The 21989-nt window shown below is 48.5% G+C and overlaps 3 protein-coding genes and 1 long non-coding RNA gene across 13 annotated transcripts in view; 1 reads left to right on the top strand and 3 right to left on the bottom strand.

Moving 5' to 3' along the window:
- Nucleotides 1–2630, bottom strand: part of ZNF821 (zinc finger protein 821) — a 166489-nt gene extending 163859 nt beyond the window's left edge. The window contains exon 1 of the mRNA XM_077983790.1: nucleotides 2595–2630. The gene's annotated coding sequence lies outside the window, so the exon portion shown is untranslated. The remainder of the gene's footprint in view (nucleotides 1–2594) is intronic.
- DHODH (dihydroorotate dehydrogenase (quinone)) lies at nucleotides 47–15615 on the top strand. Of its 3 annotated transcripts, none has more exons than XM_001104448.5 (9): nucleotides 47–88; nucleotides 3274–3486; nucleotides 5698–5897; nucleotides 8218–8300; nucleotides 12234–12421; nucleotides 13480–13593; nucleotides 14283–14436; nucleotides 14592–14751; nucleotides 15255–15615. In XM_001104448.5, exons 1-9 carry the CDS (start codon nucleotides 68–70, stop codon nucleotides 15307–15309), a joined length of 1188 nt encoding a protein of 395 aa, XP_001104448.2. In that variant the 5' UTR covers nucleotides 47–67; the 3' UTR covers nucleotides 15310–15615. The 3 variants fall into 3 exon arrangements, with proteins under 3 accessions (XP_001104448.2, XP_077840664.1, XP_028696457.1); XM_077984538.1 differs by having other exon boundaries at nucleotides 47–316; XM_028840624.2 differs by lacking the exon at nucleotides 3274–3486.
- Nucleotides 3671–21989, bottom strand: part of TXNL4B (thioredoxin like 4B) — a 62363-nt gene continuing 44044 nt past the window's right edge. For 4 of the 8 annotated variants that reach the window (XM_077983764.1, XM_077983763.1, XM_028840487.2 and 1 more), the window contains one exon: nucleotides 16149–18894. In XM_077983764.1, coding sequence (XP_077839890.1) covers nucleotides 18824–18894 — 71 coding nt within the window. In that variant the 3' untranslated portion in view covers nucleotides 16149–18823. Of the gene's footprint in view, nucleotides 6246–16148; nucleotides 18895–21989 lie in introns of those variants that run through there. The other 4 variants (XM_015126569.3, XM_028840486.2, XM_077983762.1 and 1 more) reach the window with 2 other exon arrangements.
- On the bottom strand, nucleotides 8304–17728 carry LOC144337703 (uncharacterized). The gene is made up of 2 exons (XR_013411136.1): nucleotides 17594–17728; nucleotides 8304–9032 (listed from the first exon to the last, which is right to left on the bottom strand). It is a non-coding gene; the product is annotated as an uncharacterized LOC144337703 (long non-coding RNA).

The following is a 21989-nucleotide window of genomic DNA, read 5'->3' as shown; positions in this document are numbered from 1 at the left end:
TAGGAGGGGCCGCTGCCATCTTCTCCAATGGAACGGAGACAGGGGCGGGCTTATTGACGGAAGGAGCATGGCGTGGAGACACCTGAAAGTGAGTCTCGCGAGTGAGCAGTGTGTATCGGGAACCGGGGGTCCGGGCGGGCAAGAACGGAGAGTCAGGCCGGGCGAGGCATGGACCGAAGGCGGCTCCGGGAGAGTGGGCCCCCCGGGACGTGTGCGTGTTTCCGGGGACGCCTGTAAATGCTCGCGCGTGTGCATTTGCACGTGGACTCGGTCAGGCGTGAGCAGACAGCGCCTGCAGGTCTGGATGGGTGCTGATGTGAGTGTCTGCGTCTGGGCCATGTTTTTGAGCCTGGCACAGGGGTGCTTAGTGAACACATGACCGCCTAGCGTTGTGTGCAGGATCCAATGGGGAATGAAACTAGAGTAGGACATGGTCCCAGTCCTTTTAGGTAAAGTTTTGTTAGGGCGAGGGGCTCTATGTGAAAAGTTCTTAGTTGTATCCCCGTATGTAGTAGGTGTTCAAATATTTGTTGATTGGCATGGGGTTGGGGGGTGGAGGCGTGCAGTCTCCAAGGGAGGCAATGAAAACCTTGAGTCTCTTTTTATTTATTCATTTGAGACGGAGTCTCGCTCTGTCGCCCAGGCTGGAGTGCAGTGGAGCGATCTTGGCTCACTGCAAACTCCGCCTAGCGGGTTCAAGCGATTCTCCTGCCTCGGCCTCCTGAGTAGCTGGGATTACAGGCGCGCGCCACCACGCCTGGCTAATTTTGATATTTTTAGTAGAGACGGGGTTTCACCATTTTGGTCAGGCTGACCTCGTAAGCCTCCCAAAGTGTTGGGATTACTCCTGACCTCGTAAGCCTCCCAAAGTGTTGGGATTACAGGCGTGAGCTACCGCGCTCGGCCTGAGTCTCTTTTTAAAATAAATATATGGAGAGAGATGGGATCTCACTGTGTTGCCCAGGCTGGTCTAGAACTATTGGCCTCAAGGGATCTTCCCGCCTCAGGCTCCCAAAGTAGTAGGATTACAGGCGTGGGCTACCGCACCCAGCCAATGAATACTTGATCTACATCTCTTTAACAGTTTGGAAGGATCTTTAAAAGCAAATCTGATCATGTCATTTCCTGGCTTAGGGAACAAAACCCACATGTTGATTTTGGCCAAACTCCTGCTCATTTCTCCTGTTTCGTCTTAAGCCTTACTTTCCCTCACTCCTCTGTTCCAAACTTTCTCCCTTTCTCATTCTCTTCTGCTACTGAGAGAGCCTTTACACTTTTTCCTCTCCCTACTGCCTTCTGGTTAACTTTTTAAAAATAATTGAACCAGAATAGGTTCAAAGAGACTCCCAACAATTCGTTTATCCCTTGAGTATCAGCTTTAAGTCATTTCCTTAAGGAAGCCTTTCCTTACCTCTAAGATTAGGTTGAATACTTTCATTACCATATACTTTTTATCCTTCATCACAGTTGCCATGACTATGTATTTGCATGATCATTGATTTCTGTCTGTCGCTTCATAAGATCACACTCTCCATGATGGTAGGGGCAAGATCTGTTTTGCCATCTTTGCTCAATCAGTATTTGATGAATGACTGAACTAATGAATGAATAACTCAGCATCTGGCAGTGATAATTAGAGAAAAGCATCGTGAACCACTTTTGATCCAATAAGATCTGAAGCTTCTGTTTTATATTTTACACCCCCTGAAATGGAATATATGTATAATATCTTTGTATGTATACAAAGATATTTTGTACACATACAAAATATGTATACATGGCTGGGTGCGGTAGCCCACGCCTGTAATCCCACTACTTTGGGAGCCTGAGGCGGGAAGATCCCTTGAGGCCAATGGTTCTAGACCAGCCTGGGCAACACAGTGAGATCCCATCTCTCTCCATATATTTATTTTAAAAAGAGACTCAGGCCGAGCGCGGTAGCTCACGCCTGTAATCCCAACACTTTGGGATACTCTCATTTTTGAGAGAGTCTTCACTCCATTGCGCAGGTGGAGTGCAGTGGCACGATCCCAGCTTGCTGCAGCTTGGACCTCCTGGTCTCAAGGGATCTGCCCACTTCTGCCTCCCAAGTAGCTGAGACCACAGATGCACCACCATGCCTGGCTAATTTTTTATATTTTGTAGAGATGGGGTCTCACTCTGTTGCCCAGGCTGGTCTCAAACTCCTGAGCTCAAGCAGTCCTCCCACTTCAGCCTCCCAAAGTGCTGGGATTACAAGCATGAGTCACCAAGTCCAGCTATGTGCAATTTTTGAAAGCCAGCATAATTAATACCCTAAGTGGAATATAAAGGAGAAAATTTAAAAGTAGTTTATATTAATAAAATTACATGTATTTCAGTATGTAAATATTGCTGACTCCCCTAGTGAGATAGTTGTGTTTAAGCCTCTACTTAGAAATGCAAGTGCACAGGTGTGTTACATTATCAAACACCGCAGCAAAGCACTGTACCATTCCCGATGAGATTTTCTGAAATGAACAATTCTTGGGAATGTTCTATGCAACACTGTATAGTTGTCCCTCAATTTACAAGATACTTGTACTGTATGTGAAAACCATGTGAAGACTGGGCACTGTGGCTCATGCTGTAATCCCAGCACTTTGGGAGGCCAAGGCAGGAGTACTGCTTGAGCCCAAGAGTTCTAGACCAGCCTGGGCAACATAGCGAGACTCCATCTCTTCAAAAAATTGGCTGGGCTTGGTGGCATGTACCTGTGGTCCCAGTTATTTGGGGAGGCTAAGGTGGGAGGATTGCTTGAGACCAGGAAGTCAAGAAAGACAGTTTATATGGTAAAATAGAGTTTGGCTCAGATAATATGAACATATAATTTTTTACGCACATGAATGTCAGTAGGATGTTCAAAAGTCACACAGGAAATGGGGCAGTTCATGTCAGATAGTCTCAAGCCGAGAAGGATGTCTGACTTTCCGGATTCCTGCCTACCACGTCTATTAGCATTACCCTGTCACTGTAACCAGTAGTAGTGTCCACCACAATCCCCCTAGAGGACAGTATGGTGCCTCTTGAAATTTCTGGCCTGAGAGTCCCAGGAAAGCCTGTAGGACCTGAAGAGGTGTGTAGGCAGAAGTGTCAATACAGCCTCTCACTGTAGAGGCCAGTGTTAGCAGAAGGCTAAGGGCGTCTGTTTCATGTGACCTGCCGTTATGCCCTCTGTGTGCCTGGGTGTGAAGGGCTCAGGGAGGGTGCTGCAGCCTGGCCTGGAGGGCCCCCCAATAGGCTCTTTTTTTGCAGAAGCGGGCCCGGGATGCTGTGGTCATCCTGGGGGGTGGAGGACTTCTCTTCGCCTCCTACCTGATGGCCACGGGAGATGAGCGTTTCTATGCTGAACACCTGATGCCAGCTCTGCAGGGGCTGCTGGATCCGGAGTCAGCCCACAGACTGGCCGTTCGCTTCACCTCCCTGGGGCTCCTTCCACGGGCCAGATTTCAAGACTCTGACATGCTGGTAGGTGTTCTGGATACCCTGTGCATTAAATACAAAGGTGAAGGCTGAAGTCCCTAAACTTCTCAGCCAGGACTGATCTTTTTGAACACCAGAACCTCAAGTGAGCAGTGGATATTTGGAATTCAGTCTGAGCATTATTTTTTTGTGTCATGTAATTAGCAATGATGATTATCTATTACATATATGGGATTGTGTTAGGCGATGTTCTTGTTTGATCCTCCCAGCTACTGCATGAGCTGATCTGTTACCATCCCCAGCCATGGATCAGGAAACCAAGAAACAGAGTAAGGAATAACAAAAAGGAACTCCAGTCACACAGCTAGCGGGTAGCAGGACCAGGATTCAAACCCACGGAGTCTGACACTGGCTTCCTGCCCCTTGGCCGCTGTCCTGCCTTGCTGAGGTTGCAGGTAGCTCAGTCTTCCCCTCGGCTAAATGGGGAAACTGCCAGTCATTGAGCACCGTGCGAGACAGGAGCGTTGGGTCCCAGCCTCACTCAGCCGCATGTTCAGCCCACAGGCCCTCTCCACATGCTTGAAATCTTTGGCCTAGAGTCCCAGGAAAGCCTTTAGGGCCGGAAGAGGGTGTGTAGGCAGAAGTGTAGATACAGCCTCTAACTGTAGAGGCCAGTGTCAGCTGAAGGCTAAGGGCCTCTGTTTCATGCAACCTTCCGGGCTTAGTGCAGCAAACCGAATAGAAGAATCCCCATCCTCATAGAAGCTGCTTCCTCATGGAAGTCTCGGCAGTTTCCTTTTGAGAGGCTTCTTATCAAATGGGAGGACATCGGAATGATTTGAGTGTGAAAATGCAAACAAGAAGCCCTCAGAACTCTGGTGAGGAAGGGTCACTGTTACAAATTAAAGGGGCCTTCACCGCATTTCCCCTTCCGACCTTAGACTCCTTTTCACTCTGATTGTATGGTGCTGAGCAGATGTGTCATTTCCCCTGACTCGCCATGCTCACACAGTAACAGGCACTGTAGGCTCAGACAGAGCACTCCGTTAAACCGTCCTCACCCCAGACTGCTAGTTTGAGAGCCCTGGAGTGAATGGGAGTGAATAATGAGTGGGATGCAGAGATGAGGAGAATTTAGAAGGAAGTGTGTGCCTGAGGGCGCAGGCTGTGTCTGTGTAAACACAGATGACAGAGACGGGCAAACCTGACCTCGGAGGTGTTGTCCTAAACACCGCTGCCTGTGCCCACGCTTGCAGTAGCTCATTTAGAATGTGACTCAAACTTTTTAACTGGTAGCCAGGACTCTTGATGATTTCACAGCTTTCCTGGTTTAACTCTCCACCCTTCACCTACGTCAGGCATGTTAGAATCCCCCGGGGTTGCATTTGGAGTATCCAGATGCCCTGGCCTGGTGCCAGACCAGTTTCACCGCCACATCTGAGAGTGGGACCTGAAAGCTGCCAGGGGCCTCTGTGGTACAGCCGGAGCTGAGAACCGCAGTCCTGGAGGAAGGCCCCTAGTCCAGCCACACACATCTTGCCTCCCAGTCTCCTGAGGTGCTGCGAGCATTCTCACCTTCATTTGTTGTTCTTCTTTCTTGGAGCATCTCTCTTAGCCCCTGCTTCCGGGATCCCACGGTGTTCACCCTGGGAGGCCTTTGCTAGTCTCCTGAAAGGTCGCTGGAGCCCATCAGTCAGTTCTGCCCAGCTGAACACCTTCCTTCCTTGGGTTCCCCGTGGGAGGCTGGGGGTCGTGGCTGGGGCTTCTTACCAGCCTGGATGAGGAGGGACACAGGTGGAGCTGATGTTTATTAAGCTGATTAAAGAGTTTGCTGCTTACCATGCCTTGGTTTCAGGGAAGCACTATCTAGGGCCTGACACCAGCGAGCTACTCTCTCCCACCAAGGCTAGTTGATAAGAAGGTATGAACCTTAACCACAACTGGGAAAGGCAGCGCTTGTCTCCTGTTCAACCCATGGTGGAAACACCATTTCTCCCCCCAGGCTTGCTAATAATAAAGCCCCGTGGTTTTCAAACTCTAGTAGGTGTCACAGTCCCCTGGAGAGCCAGCACTGTTAAAAATAGGTTCCCCCAGTGCTCCATTCCTCCCCCAAAGATTTTGACCTTGGGGGTGGGCCCTGGGATCTGAGGTTTCACAAGCTTCCCAGGTCATTCTGGTGTAGTCGTGCCAGGAACCATGCTTTGAGAAACACCGGGATAGCCTTGCATGCCTCTTACTTTGTCTTCCTCTTCCCAGGAAGTGAGAGTTCTGGGCCATAAATTCCGAAATCCAGTAGGAATTGCTGCAGGATTTGACAAGCATGGGGAAGCCGTGGACGGACTTTATAAGATGGGCTTTGGTTTTGTTGAGATAGGAAGTGTGACTCCAAAACCTCAGGAAGGAAACCCCAGACCCAGAGTCTTCCGTCTCCCAGAGGACCAAGCTGTCATTAACAGGTAGGTGAGCGGCCCAGAGTTCATGGGGGATGCCCTCTTTCCAGCTGGGCTTTCAGAGATGTAAGATCTGCCTCTGTTTTTTTTCTCTCATATAATGTGGACATTCTTCTGTCATTTAGAATGTTCAGGAACCCCGTTCAGCATCTACTATGTGCCCCAGGCATCTATCTTGAAAAGCAGGCTTTGTTACGTCCATTTAACAGTTGTGTAGACGGACGCTTGTAGAGCCAAATAACTCCGCTTCGGTCACGGAGATAATAAGCAGGAGAGCTTGGGCATGGCCTGGGCTTACTGGACTTGAGAGTTTGTGCTCTGTCCATGCTGTTTCTCCAGTGCTCTTACTCGACACTGTCCAAGAGAAATGTAATGTGAGCCCATGTGTAATTTAAAGTGCTCTAGTGACCACATTAACACAGTAAACAGAATGAGTGAAATTGATACTTACTTAAAATTATAATTTAGTTATATTTAATGTTACAAGTATTTAAAAAAACATGTGTTTAAAACACCATAAAAAGTATTAATTCGCTGTTTTTACCTTCTTTTGCCTGTACCAAGTCTAAGAGCCAGTGTGCATTTTACTTCCAGCACCTCTCCCTTTGGACCAACTGCATTCCCAGCAGCCAGTAGCCACATGTGGCCAGCAGACGTGTATTGGCCAGCACAGCCCCAGCCTTTAGCAAACAGGAGAATGTAACATTCAACATGCATAGCTGCTCTTAGTAAGAGAAATCCTTCTAGACTGTATAAAGCTCTTCCCTTTGTCATCCCTGGGTAATTTTTACTGCAGCAAACCCAAAAGGTGAAGAAGTGCCTACTTTTTGGTAAGAGGATTTTGAAGAGCCTCCTTGGGGAGATTTCGATGGGCATCTTTGGGGTCACTGGTGGCCTCCTGGGAGATGGACCTGTACGACATTTACTTGGCCGTGCTTCCTGCTTTCTTGTGCTTGTTTCAGGGAAAATCTGCAGCATTAGAGATCAAGTTATCGATCTTTCTGCTGCATTGCAGGTGGGGATCAATATCTTCAGAATTGGCCAGGCAAAATATATTTGCTTATCATTCAGCTGCTACAGATAACTGCAGGTGCTGGGATGATGGTACTTGGTGAATTCTATAGGTGAGCAGGGGTGTGAGATCGTGCTCTGAGCACTGCGTGTGTGGCCTCCTGGCTGCGTGGCATGTGGTGAGTGTGCTGTAAATACTTGCTGAATGAATGGGTGAAGTTATTAAGTCATCAAATATGTGTGCCAGTGTGTCTATTATAGATGCTTTTGGCTCTAACAAAGTGGCTTAAACAACAGGCACATTTGATACTATTTTCTTCTCATAACAGGTGCAATGGGCAGGCCCAGGGTTGGTTGAGCACTAGGGCAGTGTTGAGACTGTGGTCCAACTTCTTTGGGCCTTCCCTTTTTGCTTGTCAGAGAGTGACCTCGGCTGCGAGTATTACGTTCTTACACGGATGCTCAAGAGCAGAAAGGAAAAAGGGCAGGGATGTTCTCAGAGGCTCCAGTAGGCCTCACTTGTGTCTCAGGCACTCACTTTTGCTTCACTTGCCAGCAAGGCTGGGAAAGGAGTCATTAGCATTTTTACCCTGTATCAGGGCAGGTGGGTTTCACTGGCAAGGAGGAAGAGGAAGGGGACTGGCCACTAAGTCAACACCCACAGTGGGGCTGGGGATACAGGGATGAGGCCCCTGCCTTTGGGAAGTGTCTAGTGACAGTGATAGAGGGATGAGAGAGGTATGAGATGTTGCTTGCCCTCAAGAAGATCGTAACCTAGTATGGGACCTTAAGCACATATGTATGTGTCTATCCCGAGCCAGGAGAAAGGTAGGTCCAAAGCTCTGTATGAAGGCCAGGGGGATGAGGGATGTTTTGCAGCTGGGAGCTTTGTTCAGGAGAGGGAGCATTTGCTCTGAGCTAGGAAGAGAGGTGATTTTCACAGGCAGAAAGCATAGGGAGATAGAGTGGCTGCAGGGGCTTCAGGAGGCTGTTTGGGAGCCCAGGCAGGTGGCAAGTGAGCGTGCAGTTCTCAGAGTGGCTGGGTAAGGAGTGGGGATCCAGCAGGTCTGGGGCAGCTGCTGCTGCATCTGGGCTGTTTCCAATGCTAGTTGGCTGAGCATTTGCAAATTTTAATCTTTCCCCTGGGTATTGGATGGTGTTCTGGCAAGTTCTCTAGGAGCCCCAGGGGTCTTTAGACCCTGGAAGTGTAAGAACTGTGATTTTTTTTTCTCTTGTTTTAAAAAGTCCTAAGTGTACAGGAAGTGGCTGTGGTGCCCTCTCACTCTGCCCCTCTCATCTGCTTGTGGCTCTGCAGGTATGGGTTTAACAGTCACGGGCTTTCGGTGGTGGAACACAGGTTACGCGCCAGACAGCAGAAGCAGGCCAAGCTCACAGAAGGTAAAGTGGGTTGCGTCAGAGGGCCTTTCTTATTTATTAGGAGGAAACGTGGGAGAAACACTGGGAACATTTCTAGTGAAATAAACATGATTGAGCAATAGCAAAAACCACTGAGGACCTCAGGGCACCTCTCCTAGAGGGATTTTCCTGGTCCCACACACAGCCTCCAAGAGTTTAACTGGATTTCACAATTTAGCAAATACTCCCTTTGCCTCTGCCTCGTTATGTAACCTGTTACCGTAACTAGGGAGGCCTGAAAGCAAGTGAAGCGAAATGGCTGGGCTGTGATCACACAGGCAGGGAGGGCGGGAGCAGGACTTGAACGTCATCTTCCTGTGGCCCACTCTGTCCTCCCTTTTTAATTGTCTATTGTGTAAATAATGTTCATTAATTACAGAAGACAGTAAATACAGAGAAGCGTAAAGAAAGAAAGTTCAAGAAATGGATACTCCTCCCTACTCAAGGATAACTAATATTAGCATTTGGGAAAATATTCTTCATGAGTTGTTTTGGAAACTGCTCATTTTTGGCTCGACACAGTTCACACCTGTAATCTCAATACTTTGGGTGCCCAAGGTGGGAGGATCGCTTGAGCTCAGGAGTTTAAGACCAGCCTGGGCAACATCGTGAGATCCCATTTCTCTAAAAAACCAAAAACAATGCGCATTTTTTTTTTAAATGGAGTCTCGCTGTCTCTCCCAGGCTGGAGTGCAGTGGTGCGATCTCAGCTCACTGCAAGCTCCACTTCCCAGGTTCATGCCATTCTCCTGCTTCAGCCTCCCAAGTAGCTGGGACTATAGGTGCCCGCCACCACGCCCGGCTAATTTTTTGTATATTTAGTAGAAGTGAGGTTTCACTGTGTTAGCCAGGATGGTCTCGATCTCCTGACCTCGTGATCTGCCCACCTCGGCCTCCCAAAGTGCTGGGATTACAGGTGTGATCCACCGTGCCCGGCCACAACATGCATTTTTGAAGGTGCCTCCGGCAATGCGGGTGTTCTCTGTGGCCTCTGCCTCACTCGCTCTCAGGATGCACTTAATGGTCACAGCCCTCTGTTGTCCTGACCCTGATGCCCCAGGACCCCGTGGATTGTGTGTGGGGGGCTGCGGCTCAGTAGCGACCACTGTCTTCTTTGGGTCCTTCTGAAACTCCTTCCAGGATGTCTTAGTCCCAGATAGTCCTGGTAGCAGGATGAAGAAACCAATGGATATGGGATTCACTTCAGGAAGTGAGGTGGAAAGGGCTGAGGCACTCAGCAGTGTCAGAATTGGGGAATAGGAAATTATCTTTTGGAAACCCCTGGCTTCGCTGGAAGCAGACCCCGCTGAACTGTAGAGCCGCCCACCTGGGGAGCTTTGGAGGTCATCACAGGACTTGCATGGTTTGTGATGCTTGCCTGCCTTCGTGTTTGCTTTTTCTTCTTGGTGTCTGCAGTGCAGTTTCCTGGCTTATCCCCTGTTCTTCCTCACCCAGCCCTCCCTTCCAGTGGCCCTCCTGGTCTATGGAGTGAAGCAGAGACTGCAGCAGGGCTCTGCACGGATGTGTCTGCCAGCAGCTTAGAGGCCTTCATGGCAGCTTGTTAGCACCATGCCAAGGAACATGTGTTGACAAAAGCTTTGGTGCCCTCTGGGGACAGAGTAATCCAGTAATTTCTGTCTAACTCCCAAATCTTGTCAGTTTGGGCAGATGACTCCTAATCCATTAGCTACATGAAAGTGATATTCTCCTTCAAGCCAGTTTACTTGTGTGGAAAAGAATTCAAGCTTACAAATGATCTGGGCTTGATAGGTGCTAGACTGGGAAGCTTGGAGACCTATGATAAACCTTTTGTCTAATTGGATTCTTTGTTTTTTTGAGACAGAGTCTCTCTCTGTTGCCCAGGCAACAGTGGTGCGATCTCAGCTCACAGCAGCCTCCACCTCCCAGGTTCAAGTGATTCTCCTTTCTCAGCCTACTGAGTAGCTGAGATTATAGGCGCCCACCACCACACCCGACTAATTTTTATATTTTTAGTAGAGATAGGGTTTCACCATGTTGGCCAGGCTGGTCTTGAACTCCTGACCTCAACTGATCCACCCGCCTCAGCCTCCCAAAGTGCTGGGATTACAGGCATGAGCCGCTGTGCCTGGCTTCTAATTGGGTGGGTTCTGATCCCCTCCTCCAGTCCCCACCCTGGAAAGTAGCTACACTATCTCATTTGCTAATGATGCGAGAGTGTGATTGGGGTGTGAGAAGGTGGTGAGCAGTACAATAGATGTTGTTCGATCCTCTCTGGCCTGACAACCCATTTTGTGAGCTACTTGGTGTTCTAAGTCTTTCCCCAACTCTCAGATGGAAAAAACAGCCTGTGCCATTGATGTACCACTCCTCATGCAGATAAGATAGTATCTTAGGAGAAGTCAAGTAGAGACAACCCTTTTCTTTTACACATAGTGTGTTTCTGAAAATGTATTTTTCTGGAGGTCCAAAATGCAAGTCCACTGATAGTCAGTCCCATGGATTTTTAAGTAAGCTGACCTCGTTGCATACATGTAAACTGAGACCCTCTTGAGAGTAAAAAAGGGCAGGTGCTAACAATGATGCCCAGGCTAGGGGAGTAATCAGGCTGTCCGGGGAAGCACCGAAGACACAGGGTCCCCTCAGTTATTATATGAGGGAGAGTCCCTTTCCTCAGACAACTAAAATTATAAGTTAGAAAACAATTACACCTCTACATTTTAGGCATGATCATTGAAAACATTTGGCCAGGCATGATGGCTCATGCCTGTAATCCTAGCACTCCGGGAGGCTGAGGCAGGTGGGTCACTTGAGGTCAGGGGTTCGAGACCAGCCAGACCAGAGAAGGGGTGAAAACCCTTCTCTACTAAAAATACAAAAATTAGGCCAGGTGCGGTGGCTCACATCTGTAATCCCAGCACTTTGGGAGGCCGAGACGGGCGGACCATGGGGTCAGGAGATGATCATCTTGGCCAACATGGTGAAACCCCATCTCTACTAAAAATACAAAAATTAGCTGGGCATGGTGGCACATGCCTGTAATCCCAGCTACTCAGGAGGCTGAGACAGCAGAATTGCTTGAATTCAGGGGGCAGAGGTTGCAGTGAGCCAAGATTGTGCCACCACATTCCAGCCTGGGCAACAGTGAGACTCCATCTCAAAAAAAAAAAATATTTTCCAGTATATATATATTTTCCAATATATATATATTTTGAGACAGTCTTGCTCTGCTGCTCAGGCTGGAGTGAGTGGCATGATCACGGTTCACTGGAGCCTCAATCCTACTTCAGCCTCACGAGTAAGTAGCTGGGACTACAGGTGTGCACCACCGCGCCCAGCTGAGTTTTTTAATTGTAGAGATGGGGTTTCACCATGTTGCCCAGACTGGTCTTGAATTCCTGGGCTCAAGCAATCCTCCACCCTTGGCCACCCAAAGTGCTGGGATTATAGGCATGAGCCACCTCACCTGGCCTGTTTTTCAGAATTTTATACATATTCTTTCATTTTGTTTTTTCTTCACAACTGTACATCCAGTCAACTGAGCCAAGGCCAACAAGCATCCCTTGAGGTGAGCGTTGCCGGCCTGACGTGCCTACTGAGTTCTGTCTGTTCTGTTTTATTCAATTTATGAGGCCCATCTTTTGCCCCACAAGTATTTGCACTAATTTGTCCATTTTCCATGAAAATTTTTTTAAAAAAAGGGCAAAATGCAGCAAAACATCCTCGTAGCTGCCCCGACTTTGCTAGACAAAGCCGGTGAGTGATTTTGGTAGGCAGGCCCAGGCCGCAGCTGAGCACCTGTCAGCCGGTGTCGGGCAGGTCAGGTTTGGAGGGAAGACCTGCCCAACTGTCCGCCGTGGTTTGGTCAAGGACAGCCTCAGAAAGTGGCACAGGAAATGGTGTGCGGGCTGCAGGCCTGACCAGCGACGTTTGCAGATGGACTGCCGCTGGGGGTCAACTTGGGGAAGAACAAGACCTCAGTGGACGCCGCGGAGGACTACGCAGAAGGGGTGCGCGTGCTGGGCCCGCTGGCCGACTACCTGGTGGTCAATGTGTCCAGCCCCAACACGGCCGGGCTGCGGAGCCTTCAAGGAAAGGCTGAGCTGCGCCGCCTGCTGACCAAGGTGGGCAACTGCACCCCTTCTCCAGGCCCCGTCCCACCAGCCTGCCCCACCCGCTCCCCTTCATTCTCCAGGGTAAAGCTTCAGCATCACCCTCAGAAGCTGTCCTTAGCACCTGGACCAGTAGGACCCCTGGCTATGCCTTCCCAGGGTCCCCTCTGATCCCCTGTCATGACACTGATTATACGTGACAGTGACAAATTATCTGTCCCTGCTGCTGTAAACCACGAGGTCTGTAAGAGCAGAGACCGCGTCTCTCCCATTTGTCACTCTGACCCTAGCACCCAGAGCTCTGAGTGAACTGAAGGACTTCACCCAGTACTTGTGGTAATATTTCCTGGCTATCTTTTAGGAATGAAAGTCTAAAAAAGGCTGGGCATGGTGGCTCATGCCTACAATCCCAGCACTATGAGAGGCTGAGGCAGGTGGATTACTTATAGCCCAGGAGTTTGAGACCAGCCTGGGCAAAAGAGCAAGACCCTGTCTCTACAAAAAATTTAAAAATTAAGCCAGGCACAGTGGCTCAAGCCTATAGTCCCAGCTACTTGGAGGCCGAGGCAGGCAGATCACTTGCGCTCAGGAGTTTGTTTGTGACCAGCCTGGGCAACTTGGCAAAACCCCATCTTACAAGAAATACAGAAATTAGCTGGGCATGGCGGCGCACACCTGCAGTCCCAGGTACTCTGGAGGCTGAAGTGGAAGGATTGCCTGAGCCCAGGGAGGTGCAGGCTACAGTGAGCCATGATCATGCTACTACACTCCAGTGTGGGTGACAGAGTGCAACCTTGTCTCAAAAAAAAAAAGAAAGAAAAGAAAAGTCTGAAACACCCTTAAGCTATGAGCCAATGTCCATGGGGATCCCTTGGCCTAAAAGAATGGACTCGGATCCATCTCGTTAGTGCTCCTCACGTGTCTGAGGCTGGCTTTCCTGAAAAGGAGAAATTGTTCCTGCTTTAGTCTGATTGCTTTTGTGGAAACCGACTGACCTGCAGTGTAGGTCACAGCTGCACTGCGGGACTGCAGTCTGCAGGGTCCCCAGCTTTGGCCGTGTGTCGCCCTAGGTGCTGCAGGAGAGGGACGGCTTACAGGGAGCGCACAGGCCGGCAGTGCTGGTGAAGATCGCTCCTGACCTCACCGCCCAGGACAAGGAGGACATTGCCAGTGTGGTCAAAGAGGTTTGAGTCGGGGCCTGGGCCCAGGGTGTGCCTCCCATGGTCTGCAGAGGCTGTTTGGCCAGCTGGGTTAGCTCAGAATGGCGGCCTTTGTGATTTCCTCTCCTTGGTATTAAAGGCTGGTTTGGTGTCTGTCATGGTGTAACTCACCCTGTGGGCAAAAGCGAATGTTGGAATAAATGCTTGAAGGAGTTTTTCTCATGCCTCTTACTCTCTCTCCTCATCTGCATCCAGCAAGGTTAAGGCTTGAGCCTGGGTCCTTGGCCAGTCTTGACTGGGACTCAAAATTCTTTCCCTCACTCCTCTCTCCAGCCTGTCTGGACAGCGGGTCTCTGTGGCATAGGAGAGTAGTGGAAATAGCCTGAGCCTGGCCGTCATGGGTTCAAATCATGGTTCCACCACTTACTACCTGAGGGCCTCAGACAAGACACTATAATTGGGTTGTTTTAAGGACTGGACCATGTCCTAGGGGAATGCTGTGGGTGGTCAGTGTGTGATGGCTGCTGTTGTCACGTTATGGCTCATTCTAAAACTTGTTGAGGAAAAGATGAGTAGTAAGGTCTGGTGTAGCTCTTGCTTTGGGGGCTGTAGGTGTGGGTACCTGGCCCGGCTGCTGCCTCTGACCCCCAGAGGAGCGCCTCTGCGTCCTTCGGTGCCATGACTCATGGCTTTTTCTCCATCTCACACTGCAGTTGGGCATTGATGGGCTGATTGTTACGAACACCACCGTGAGTCGCCCTGCTGGCCTCCAGGGTGCCCTGCGCTCTGAAACAGGAGGGCTGAGTGGGAAGCCCCTCCGGGATTTATCAACTCAAACCATTCGGGAGATGTATGCACTCACCCAAGGCAAGGCTTCCGGCATCTGTGTCTTCAGATCTGCGTGTGGCTTGGGCTCCTGGGTCCTGATGGGAATCATCATTCCCTAATCTGCCTTGATTGTGGGGGACTCTGAGGCGGAAGCCATATCCTTCTTTACAGTGTCACCATGTGCTTCTCTGTAGGCCGAGTTCCCATAATTGGGGTTGGTGGCGTGAGCAGCGGGCAGGACGCGCTGGAGAAGATCCGGGCAGGGGCCTCCCTGGTGCAGCTGTACACGGCCCTCACCTTCTGGGGACCACCCGTTGTGGGCAGAGTTAAGCGGGAGCTGGAGGCCCTTCTGAAGTGAGTGAGGCTTGAAATAGAAGTTAGGCAGAGGTTAATTCAGAATCACTCAAGTCAAGGAGATACTGTTGATCTGTTTCTTACTCATTCAAAAAGGAGTTGAGGGGTATACTCTGAAAGGGGAGAGAAACTCTGGGTTACTCTTTTGATGAAGGACAAACAGTGCCAAGGAGAACTGAGGATTAACCTCCAAGGCAATGGTGTTTCTACGGCGGAGTTGTACATTTGCTCGAGGAAGAAGAGCCTAAGGACTCCCGTCAGCATTCCCATTAATTAAACAACACTGGTTCGATGTTGGGAGCTGTCAGTACTTAAAAGCACTTTCCTTCCTGCTCTGTTCCTACCTGGGTAGAACCATCCCTGTGTCCCTGGGTGAAGAGTGTAGAGGAAACCAGATGTGCGTGGGCCGGGATGATGCCTTTCTGGGTGAATGTGGGCTTCCTGTAAGAGCAGGGCCTGTCCTCCACTGTTTGCTGAAATTGCTTTGTTTGCTCTTTTTCCAGAGAACAGGGCTTTGGCAGAGTCACAGATGCCATTGGAGCAGATCATCGGAGGTGAGGACAGCGTCTGTTGGGAAGCCTGATCTGGAACCTTCCCAAGGACTCAGGCAAGCCTTTATGGCTGGATTGTGAGAGGAGGGACTCTGTCTTGAGCCATGTCCCTCAGCCGTGGCATAGCTGCACCATAAACGCCAGTCAGGGGTCACCAGGATCAACCGCAGGCTTTCTTCAGTCCCTTGGTCAGACTATAAACTGTGTTTGTGATTCTTTGTGGATTCAAACCCTAGGATCCGTCAGTCTTGCAAGGACATTGAATATTAGGGGGAAAAAGTTATGGAAAAAATAAAGCCATTTAGAACCTGGGTTTCAACGCTAGCCCTTTCTGGTTTGCCACAGGCCCTGCCCAGACGCTGCAGGTCCTTCCAGGCCTCTGCTACCTGCATCTCCAGTGGGCTTCCCAGGAACTTGACTGTCTTTCATTTGATCTTTATTTTTATTTATTTAATGTTTTAAACTTTATTTTTAAAAATATTTCAAACATAAGGGCGGGGTATGGTGGCTCATGCCTGTAATCCCAGCACTTTGGGAGGCCGGAGTGGGCGGATTACCTGAGGCCAGGAGTTGGAGACCAGCTAGGCCACCATGGTGAAACCCTGTTTCTACAAAAAGTACAAAAAATTAGCCAGGCATTGTGGTAGGCACTTTTAATCCCAGCTACTGGGGAGGCCAAGGCAGGATAATCGCTTGAACCTGGGAGGCGGAGGTTGCAGTGAGCCAAGATTGCACCAGTGCACTCCAGCTTGGGTGACAGAGCGAGACTCCGTCACACACACACACACACACAAATTTTTCCCATTTCTCTCCCTCCCTCCCTCCCTCTATAACATGGATAAAATATTCACATGTATTACGTATTTATTGTTGTTGAGTCATTGGTGCCTTACTCTTAAGTGTTTCAGTCTGCATCTCCTAAGCATCCTGATACTAGTTTTTTGATTATAAAATTGACCTGCATTCTTTACTAGCAATCCAAACGGTACAGCACTCTTGAAGTGTAAACATTCCTGTTCCTCCTCACCCCACTCTGCAGACATGCCTTTCTGTCTATCCTCCTGGACTTTTCCCCCTGCATGAAGATGCTCATTTTGTACATACACTCAGACATATATGTGGCTGTATTTTTTTTTATACCTATATATGGATGGAATGCACACTGTTTTCTGTATAGTTACTTTACATTTTCATACAAATGACATCATCCTACAAATACGATTCTGCCGTTGACTTTCTTCACTATTCTCATGTGGGCATGGTTCATGCTGGGCCTCGGTCTTTTGAGTGGGGTCTATTTAGCCAGTCCCCTGTTGGTGATCACATCACTAACTTCCGGCATTTTCCTATCACCGTCGGTGCCTCGGTGAACATCTTGTGAAAGTGCTTGTGCCTTTGTTCCGGCATCAGTGCAGAGCAGGGTCCAAGGAGTGTGACAGCTGGGCTGAGGGGCTGGCATGTTTCACATTCTGATAGATAGAGCCAAGTTGCTCCTATCAGGTTTTCAAGCTGCCCATTTCCCACTGTGGAGACAGCAACAGAGGAGACAGCAACAGAGGAGACAGCCCCAGCTCCTCTGGCTTTGCCTGTTCAAAGCTACCCTGTGAGGCCTGAAGACAGCTGCCATGAAGGCAGCTCATGTCCACCAAACACTGACTGTGGGCCGCACGCTGTGCCAAGGGCTTGACGTTTCCTCTTTACAGATGAGGAAACGGGCAGAGAGGCAGCTGATTGTCCAGTCTCCTGCGTGGAGGCTGCTCGGCTGGGCTCAAGCCTGGCGGTGTTTTCACAGAGCATGTTGTGCTGAATGGCTTTGCCATGGACCAAGCCTTGGCTGCTCTAAAAGTTGGCTCATTGCCTCATGCTTCTCCATATTCGTTCCTTACTCCAGGAACAGCAGTGCACTGAAGGAGAAATGGGAATGGGCAAAAGGAGCCACATGCTGGCCAGTCCACCGCGGGGTCACTTTCCTCATCAGCCTGGGCTCCGACACGCCACGTCAGGTGCCAGCGCACACACTCTGGACACCCTCCTCGTTCTCTCTGGGCTTGGATGCTCTCTGTGAGTCACCTGCCCTCCCTTCCCCACGTTACAGGCATCTACCTTGCTCTGTCCCACCTAATAGCTTTAGGACTGAACGATTCAGGAAAGGGAAGGGAAGGAGTGGAGGAGAAGGGGGAAGAGTCGGCCCTTGGAAGGTTCTCCATGGGAGACTGACTTTTTTTCTTTTTTTGAGACGGAGTCTCGCTCTGTCACCCAGGCTGGAGTGCAGGGGTATGATCTCAGCTCACTGCCAACTCCGCTTCCGGGTTCGAGGGATTCTTCTGCCTCAGCCTCCAGAGTAGCTGGGACTACAGGCATGTGCCACCACGCCCTGCTAATTTTTGTATTTTTAGTAGAGATGGGGTTTCACCATATTGGCCAGGCTGGTCTCGAACTCCTGACCCCTTGTTCCACCTGCCTCGGCCTCCCAAAGTGCTGGGATTACAGGTGTGAGCCACCGCGCCCAGCTTCAGAGACTGACATTCTGCCTCAGCACAGCTGGAAGAGGCTGCTTGAGCACTGGGGTAAGGAGCTGTTTTGCATTCAGGTGCCATGTGGTGCAAGGATACCTATTTTTTTTTTTCTTTTGTTTTCTTTTTTTTTGAGAGTCTTGCTCTGTCGCCCAGGCTGGAGTGCAATGGCACAAACTTGGCTCACTGCAACGTCTGTCTCCCGGGTTCAAGCAATTCTCCTGCCTCAGCCTCTCAAGTAGCTGGGATTACAGGTGCCTGCTACCACACCTAGCTAATTTTTGTATTTTTTAGTAGAGTCGGGGTTTCACCATGTTGGCCAGGCTGGTCTCAAACTCTGACCTCAGGCGATCTGCTCGCCTTGGCCTCCCAAAGAGCTGGGATTACAGGCATGAGCCACTGCACCCAGCTCAAGGATACCTATTTTTCTTAATGCTGGAAGCCACACTCAGACCCCAGAGCAGCTCTCAGTGCTGGGAGACCCGGGAGATTGATGATGCCTGCGTCTCCCTTTGGGACTGAGGATGGTAGAAGGGTGTGCAGAATTCCAAATGTTATTTACATTACTCGTGTGTTTTCTGTGGAGTGCATAATTGTCTTTGCTTGGCAATTTCATATCAGTTAAATATAAGCAGTAAGCTAATCCTATTCTGTGACTTACTCTTCTCACGTGTCATCATAATGATATACTTCAATATTCATCCCTCAGATCGGCCTTGCTCTAACAGCCCTGTTCACGGCATAAACGCATCAATGTTTGCTTATGGGTAAACACAAAGGATATTTTCAGGTTTCACATCAGACAGTGCTTCAGTGCTCAGGGCTTATGTATCTTTGTGGTCTTCTGGTAGAATTTCTGTAGATTCCCAGAAGTGGTATTGCTTGGGCAAAGGTTATACACACTGAACATGTTGATAGTTATTGCCAAATTGCCATGAGAGAGGGCTGTCCAACTTTGTCAGGGAGGGCCTCTTTCCTCTTATGTTGTTCCACATGGGAATTTCAATTTCACTGGTCTGGAACAAGCTGTTCTTCCTTCTCAACTTTTCCACTAGGAATAGCTTGCATTATGGCTCTCCCTTGGTTTAAAAAAAAAAAAAAAACAGAGAGAGAAAAGAAATGGAGGTTTAGCAAGTTACTTTGGGCTGCAGCCAGAGTGATTGCCACATGCATTTCTCTGTCTCTTTTTCTCTCCTCTTTCCTACCATAGGCTCAGCTCTGTATCATAAAGGGCTGAGGTTCCTACGTGCACCAGCTTCCTTCAAAGGGGCAGATACGTCAGGTCATATACACAGTATTTTGAAAGAATCCATTTCCCCATTGACTTTCTGATAGGCTGCTTCTGGGTCAAGTTCTGTAGCCAATACCTTTTTTTTAAGACGGAGTCTTGCTCTGTCGCCCAGGCTGAAGTGCAGTGGTGCAATCTCGGCTCACTACAAGCTCTGTCTCCCCGGTTCACATCATTCTCCTGCCTCAGCCTCCTGAGTAGCTGGGACTACAGACGCACACCACCACGCCCGGCTAATTTTTGTTGTATTTTTTAGTAGAGACAGGGATTCACCATGTTAGCCAGGATGGTCTCGATCTCCTGACCTCATGATCCACCCGCCTCTGCCTCAAAGTGCTGGGATTACAGGCATGAGCCACTGTGCCCAGCCCAGTGATTCTCCTGCCTCAACCTCCAGGGTAGCTGGGATTACAGGTGCTGGCCACCATGCCTGGCTAATTATTGCATTTTTAGTAGAGACGGGGTTTCACCATGTTGGTCAGGCTGGTCTCAAACTCCTGACCTCAGGTGATCCACCTGCCTTGGCCTCCCAAAGTGCTGGGATTACAGGCATATCTAGTAGTTTTACTTATATATATTAACTATAATTTTAACTCTTAGTAGCCCTAATTTCTAGTGGAAAACTTAGGAAGTGATGTTGAATTATTTTATATCAGTATTTGTAGATGAAAACCATTTTGCTTCCTCAATTTTTTATTAACAGATCTAAATATATTGTTTTCTATACCATATAGGTGACTTAGACATTCTCTGATTACCTATTATTTAACATAGCATGATTTTAAGATTTTTAAATTAATAATTTGAAAGGATGACACAGGTACCCTTCCTAATGTTTTTTTTCTGTTGTCTTGGGTCTCAGGTGCCCATGTGGCACCCAAGGACAGCTATGCAGGGCAGGTCTTGTTGGGGTCCCAAATTTACATACCAGGTATAGTGCTCAGGACAGGACAGAGTCGTGAAGATAATGCCTGGAGAATCCAACCCATCCCAGCACGGCAAGGAGGCAAAGCTAGGCCAGGGAGGCTGGGGCCATATCGGGCTTGGTTCTGCCTTACAGCTGGTGGTCAGGAACTGAGGACGTATCCCCAGGTCCCACCATGGCCAACCTGTCCAGACCCTAGAATCCAGATGCTCAAAACTGGAAGGAAGCTGACAGTAAGATATGTCCAAGGCTTTGGGGAGCCCAACAGCCAACCCTCATAGCTTTAGCTCACAGACAAAACAAGCAATAGTTTTATGACCTTACAACATCTACAGGCTGGGCGCAGTGGCTCACACCTGTAATGCCAGCACTTTGGGAGGCCGGGGCAGGTGGATCACGAGGTCAGGAGATACAGACCATCCTGGCCAACATGGTGAAACCCTATCTCTACTAAAAATATAGCTGTGCCTGGAGTCCCAGCTACTCGGGAGACTGAGGCAGGAAAACCGCTTGAACCAGGGAGTCGGAGGTTGCGGTGAGCTGAGATCGCACCACTGCACTCCAGTCTGGGTGACTGAGTGAGACTCCGTCTCAAAAAAACAAAAACAAAAACAAACAGAAACAAAAACATCTACAGAAACCACCTAAACCCGTCTGACCAGTACATTCAGGCAGTAAGTCTGAGTCAAATTTAATACCGACAATTCTGAAGACGTTTAATTTTATTTTGCCAACAATTTAAACTAATTTTATTTACCAGAGATTACTAGAGTCACATGAGCTAAAAAGCATTTGAGTTAGTTTCTATTTTTCTGATAAAGTATTTTGATTTAAGCACTTACTTTTTCATTAAGCTAACTAATTAGAGCTCTTTCGTCTATTTTGGTAGTGAAATATCACATACACGTGACACATACAAACATACAGACAGAAGAAGATTTTATAGCTTTACAAGATTCTTCATTTGCTAGTTTTCAAATAGTTTTTCTCCCCCCTGAAGACAGACTATCAAGCTCTAAGCAGTTCTTAGCTAGGCAACATGAAATTTGTACTTTCAAAGACAGGACTTTTTGGTAAAAATTTACACTTCAAAGACACAGAACTTAGATATAAACACCATTATTTGCCAAGACAAAAAGGGGTACGTAAAAGCCCAGTCAAGACAAGCTTTCCGGGAAAAGTATCTTAAACAAATGTAAGGTTTGTTATGTAAACTTTAAGACATCTTCCTTGTTGGAAAGTTTGTGGTGGTTTAAGTGTGGGGATGCAGATGCCCTTACAAATGGAGATTTTTTTACATATATACATTTATTTTACAAAGAATTTCAAAATAGCCAGCTAAATTCCAGAAAATAGTTTGGGGACCAATCTAATTAGATTGGTCTTTTTAAATTAGGTTGTTTCTTGATTAGATTATTGAGCCCTTTAACTGGGTGAAGGCAGCCTTTTCCATGCTTGGACTTAGGAAGTCTCTTTTTACCTCAGGGCCTATCTTTTATAAACACTTTCGTTAGCTTGTTTTTTTCTTTTGAACCAAAGGTACCTTTTCAGATAGTTCACCAAAAGCAATAACCCTTAACCAAGTTATGACTTGGTTAGTCAAAGATGAACCAGGCATCTCCAAGAGGTGGAAAAAAGCAGTCCTCACAAGATCCAGAACGACCCCAAAGTCAGCTCAAAGATAAAAAGTCTTTTTAGCCACAAATGGAATACAACCTATTCTTCTAACTGGCCATATTTTCTAGGATCTCAGCTTCTCAGCTGAGCACCTATGCATAAAGGCCCAAAGGCCCCATATGCCCCATATGCCCCATAGAAGGAAAAAGACAGGAAATCAAATCATGTTTTAGGTTACATTTTTGCCCTTTAATTTTGTCAAGAGAGTTTCCAAGGCTATTCATGACACTCCTAAGTGTCCATGGAAGGAAAAAGGATCAATAACAAATGGGTACCCACAAAAG

Source organism: Macaca mulatta, chromosome 20, assembly GCF_049350105.2.
Source record: "Macaca mulatta isolate MMU2019108-1 chromosome 20, T2T-MMU8v2.0, whole genome shotgun sequence".
Lineage (NCBI taxonomy): Eukaryota > Metazoa > Chordata > Mammalia > Primates > Cercopithecidae > Macaca > Macaca mulatta.
This window is presented reverse-complemented; position numbering and strand designations above follow the sequence as displayed.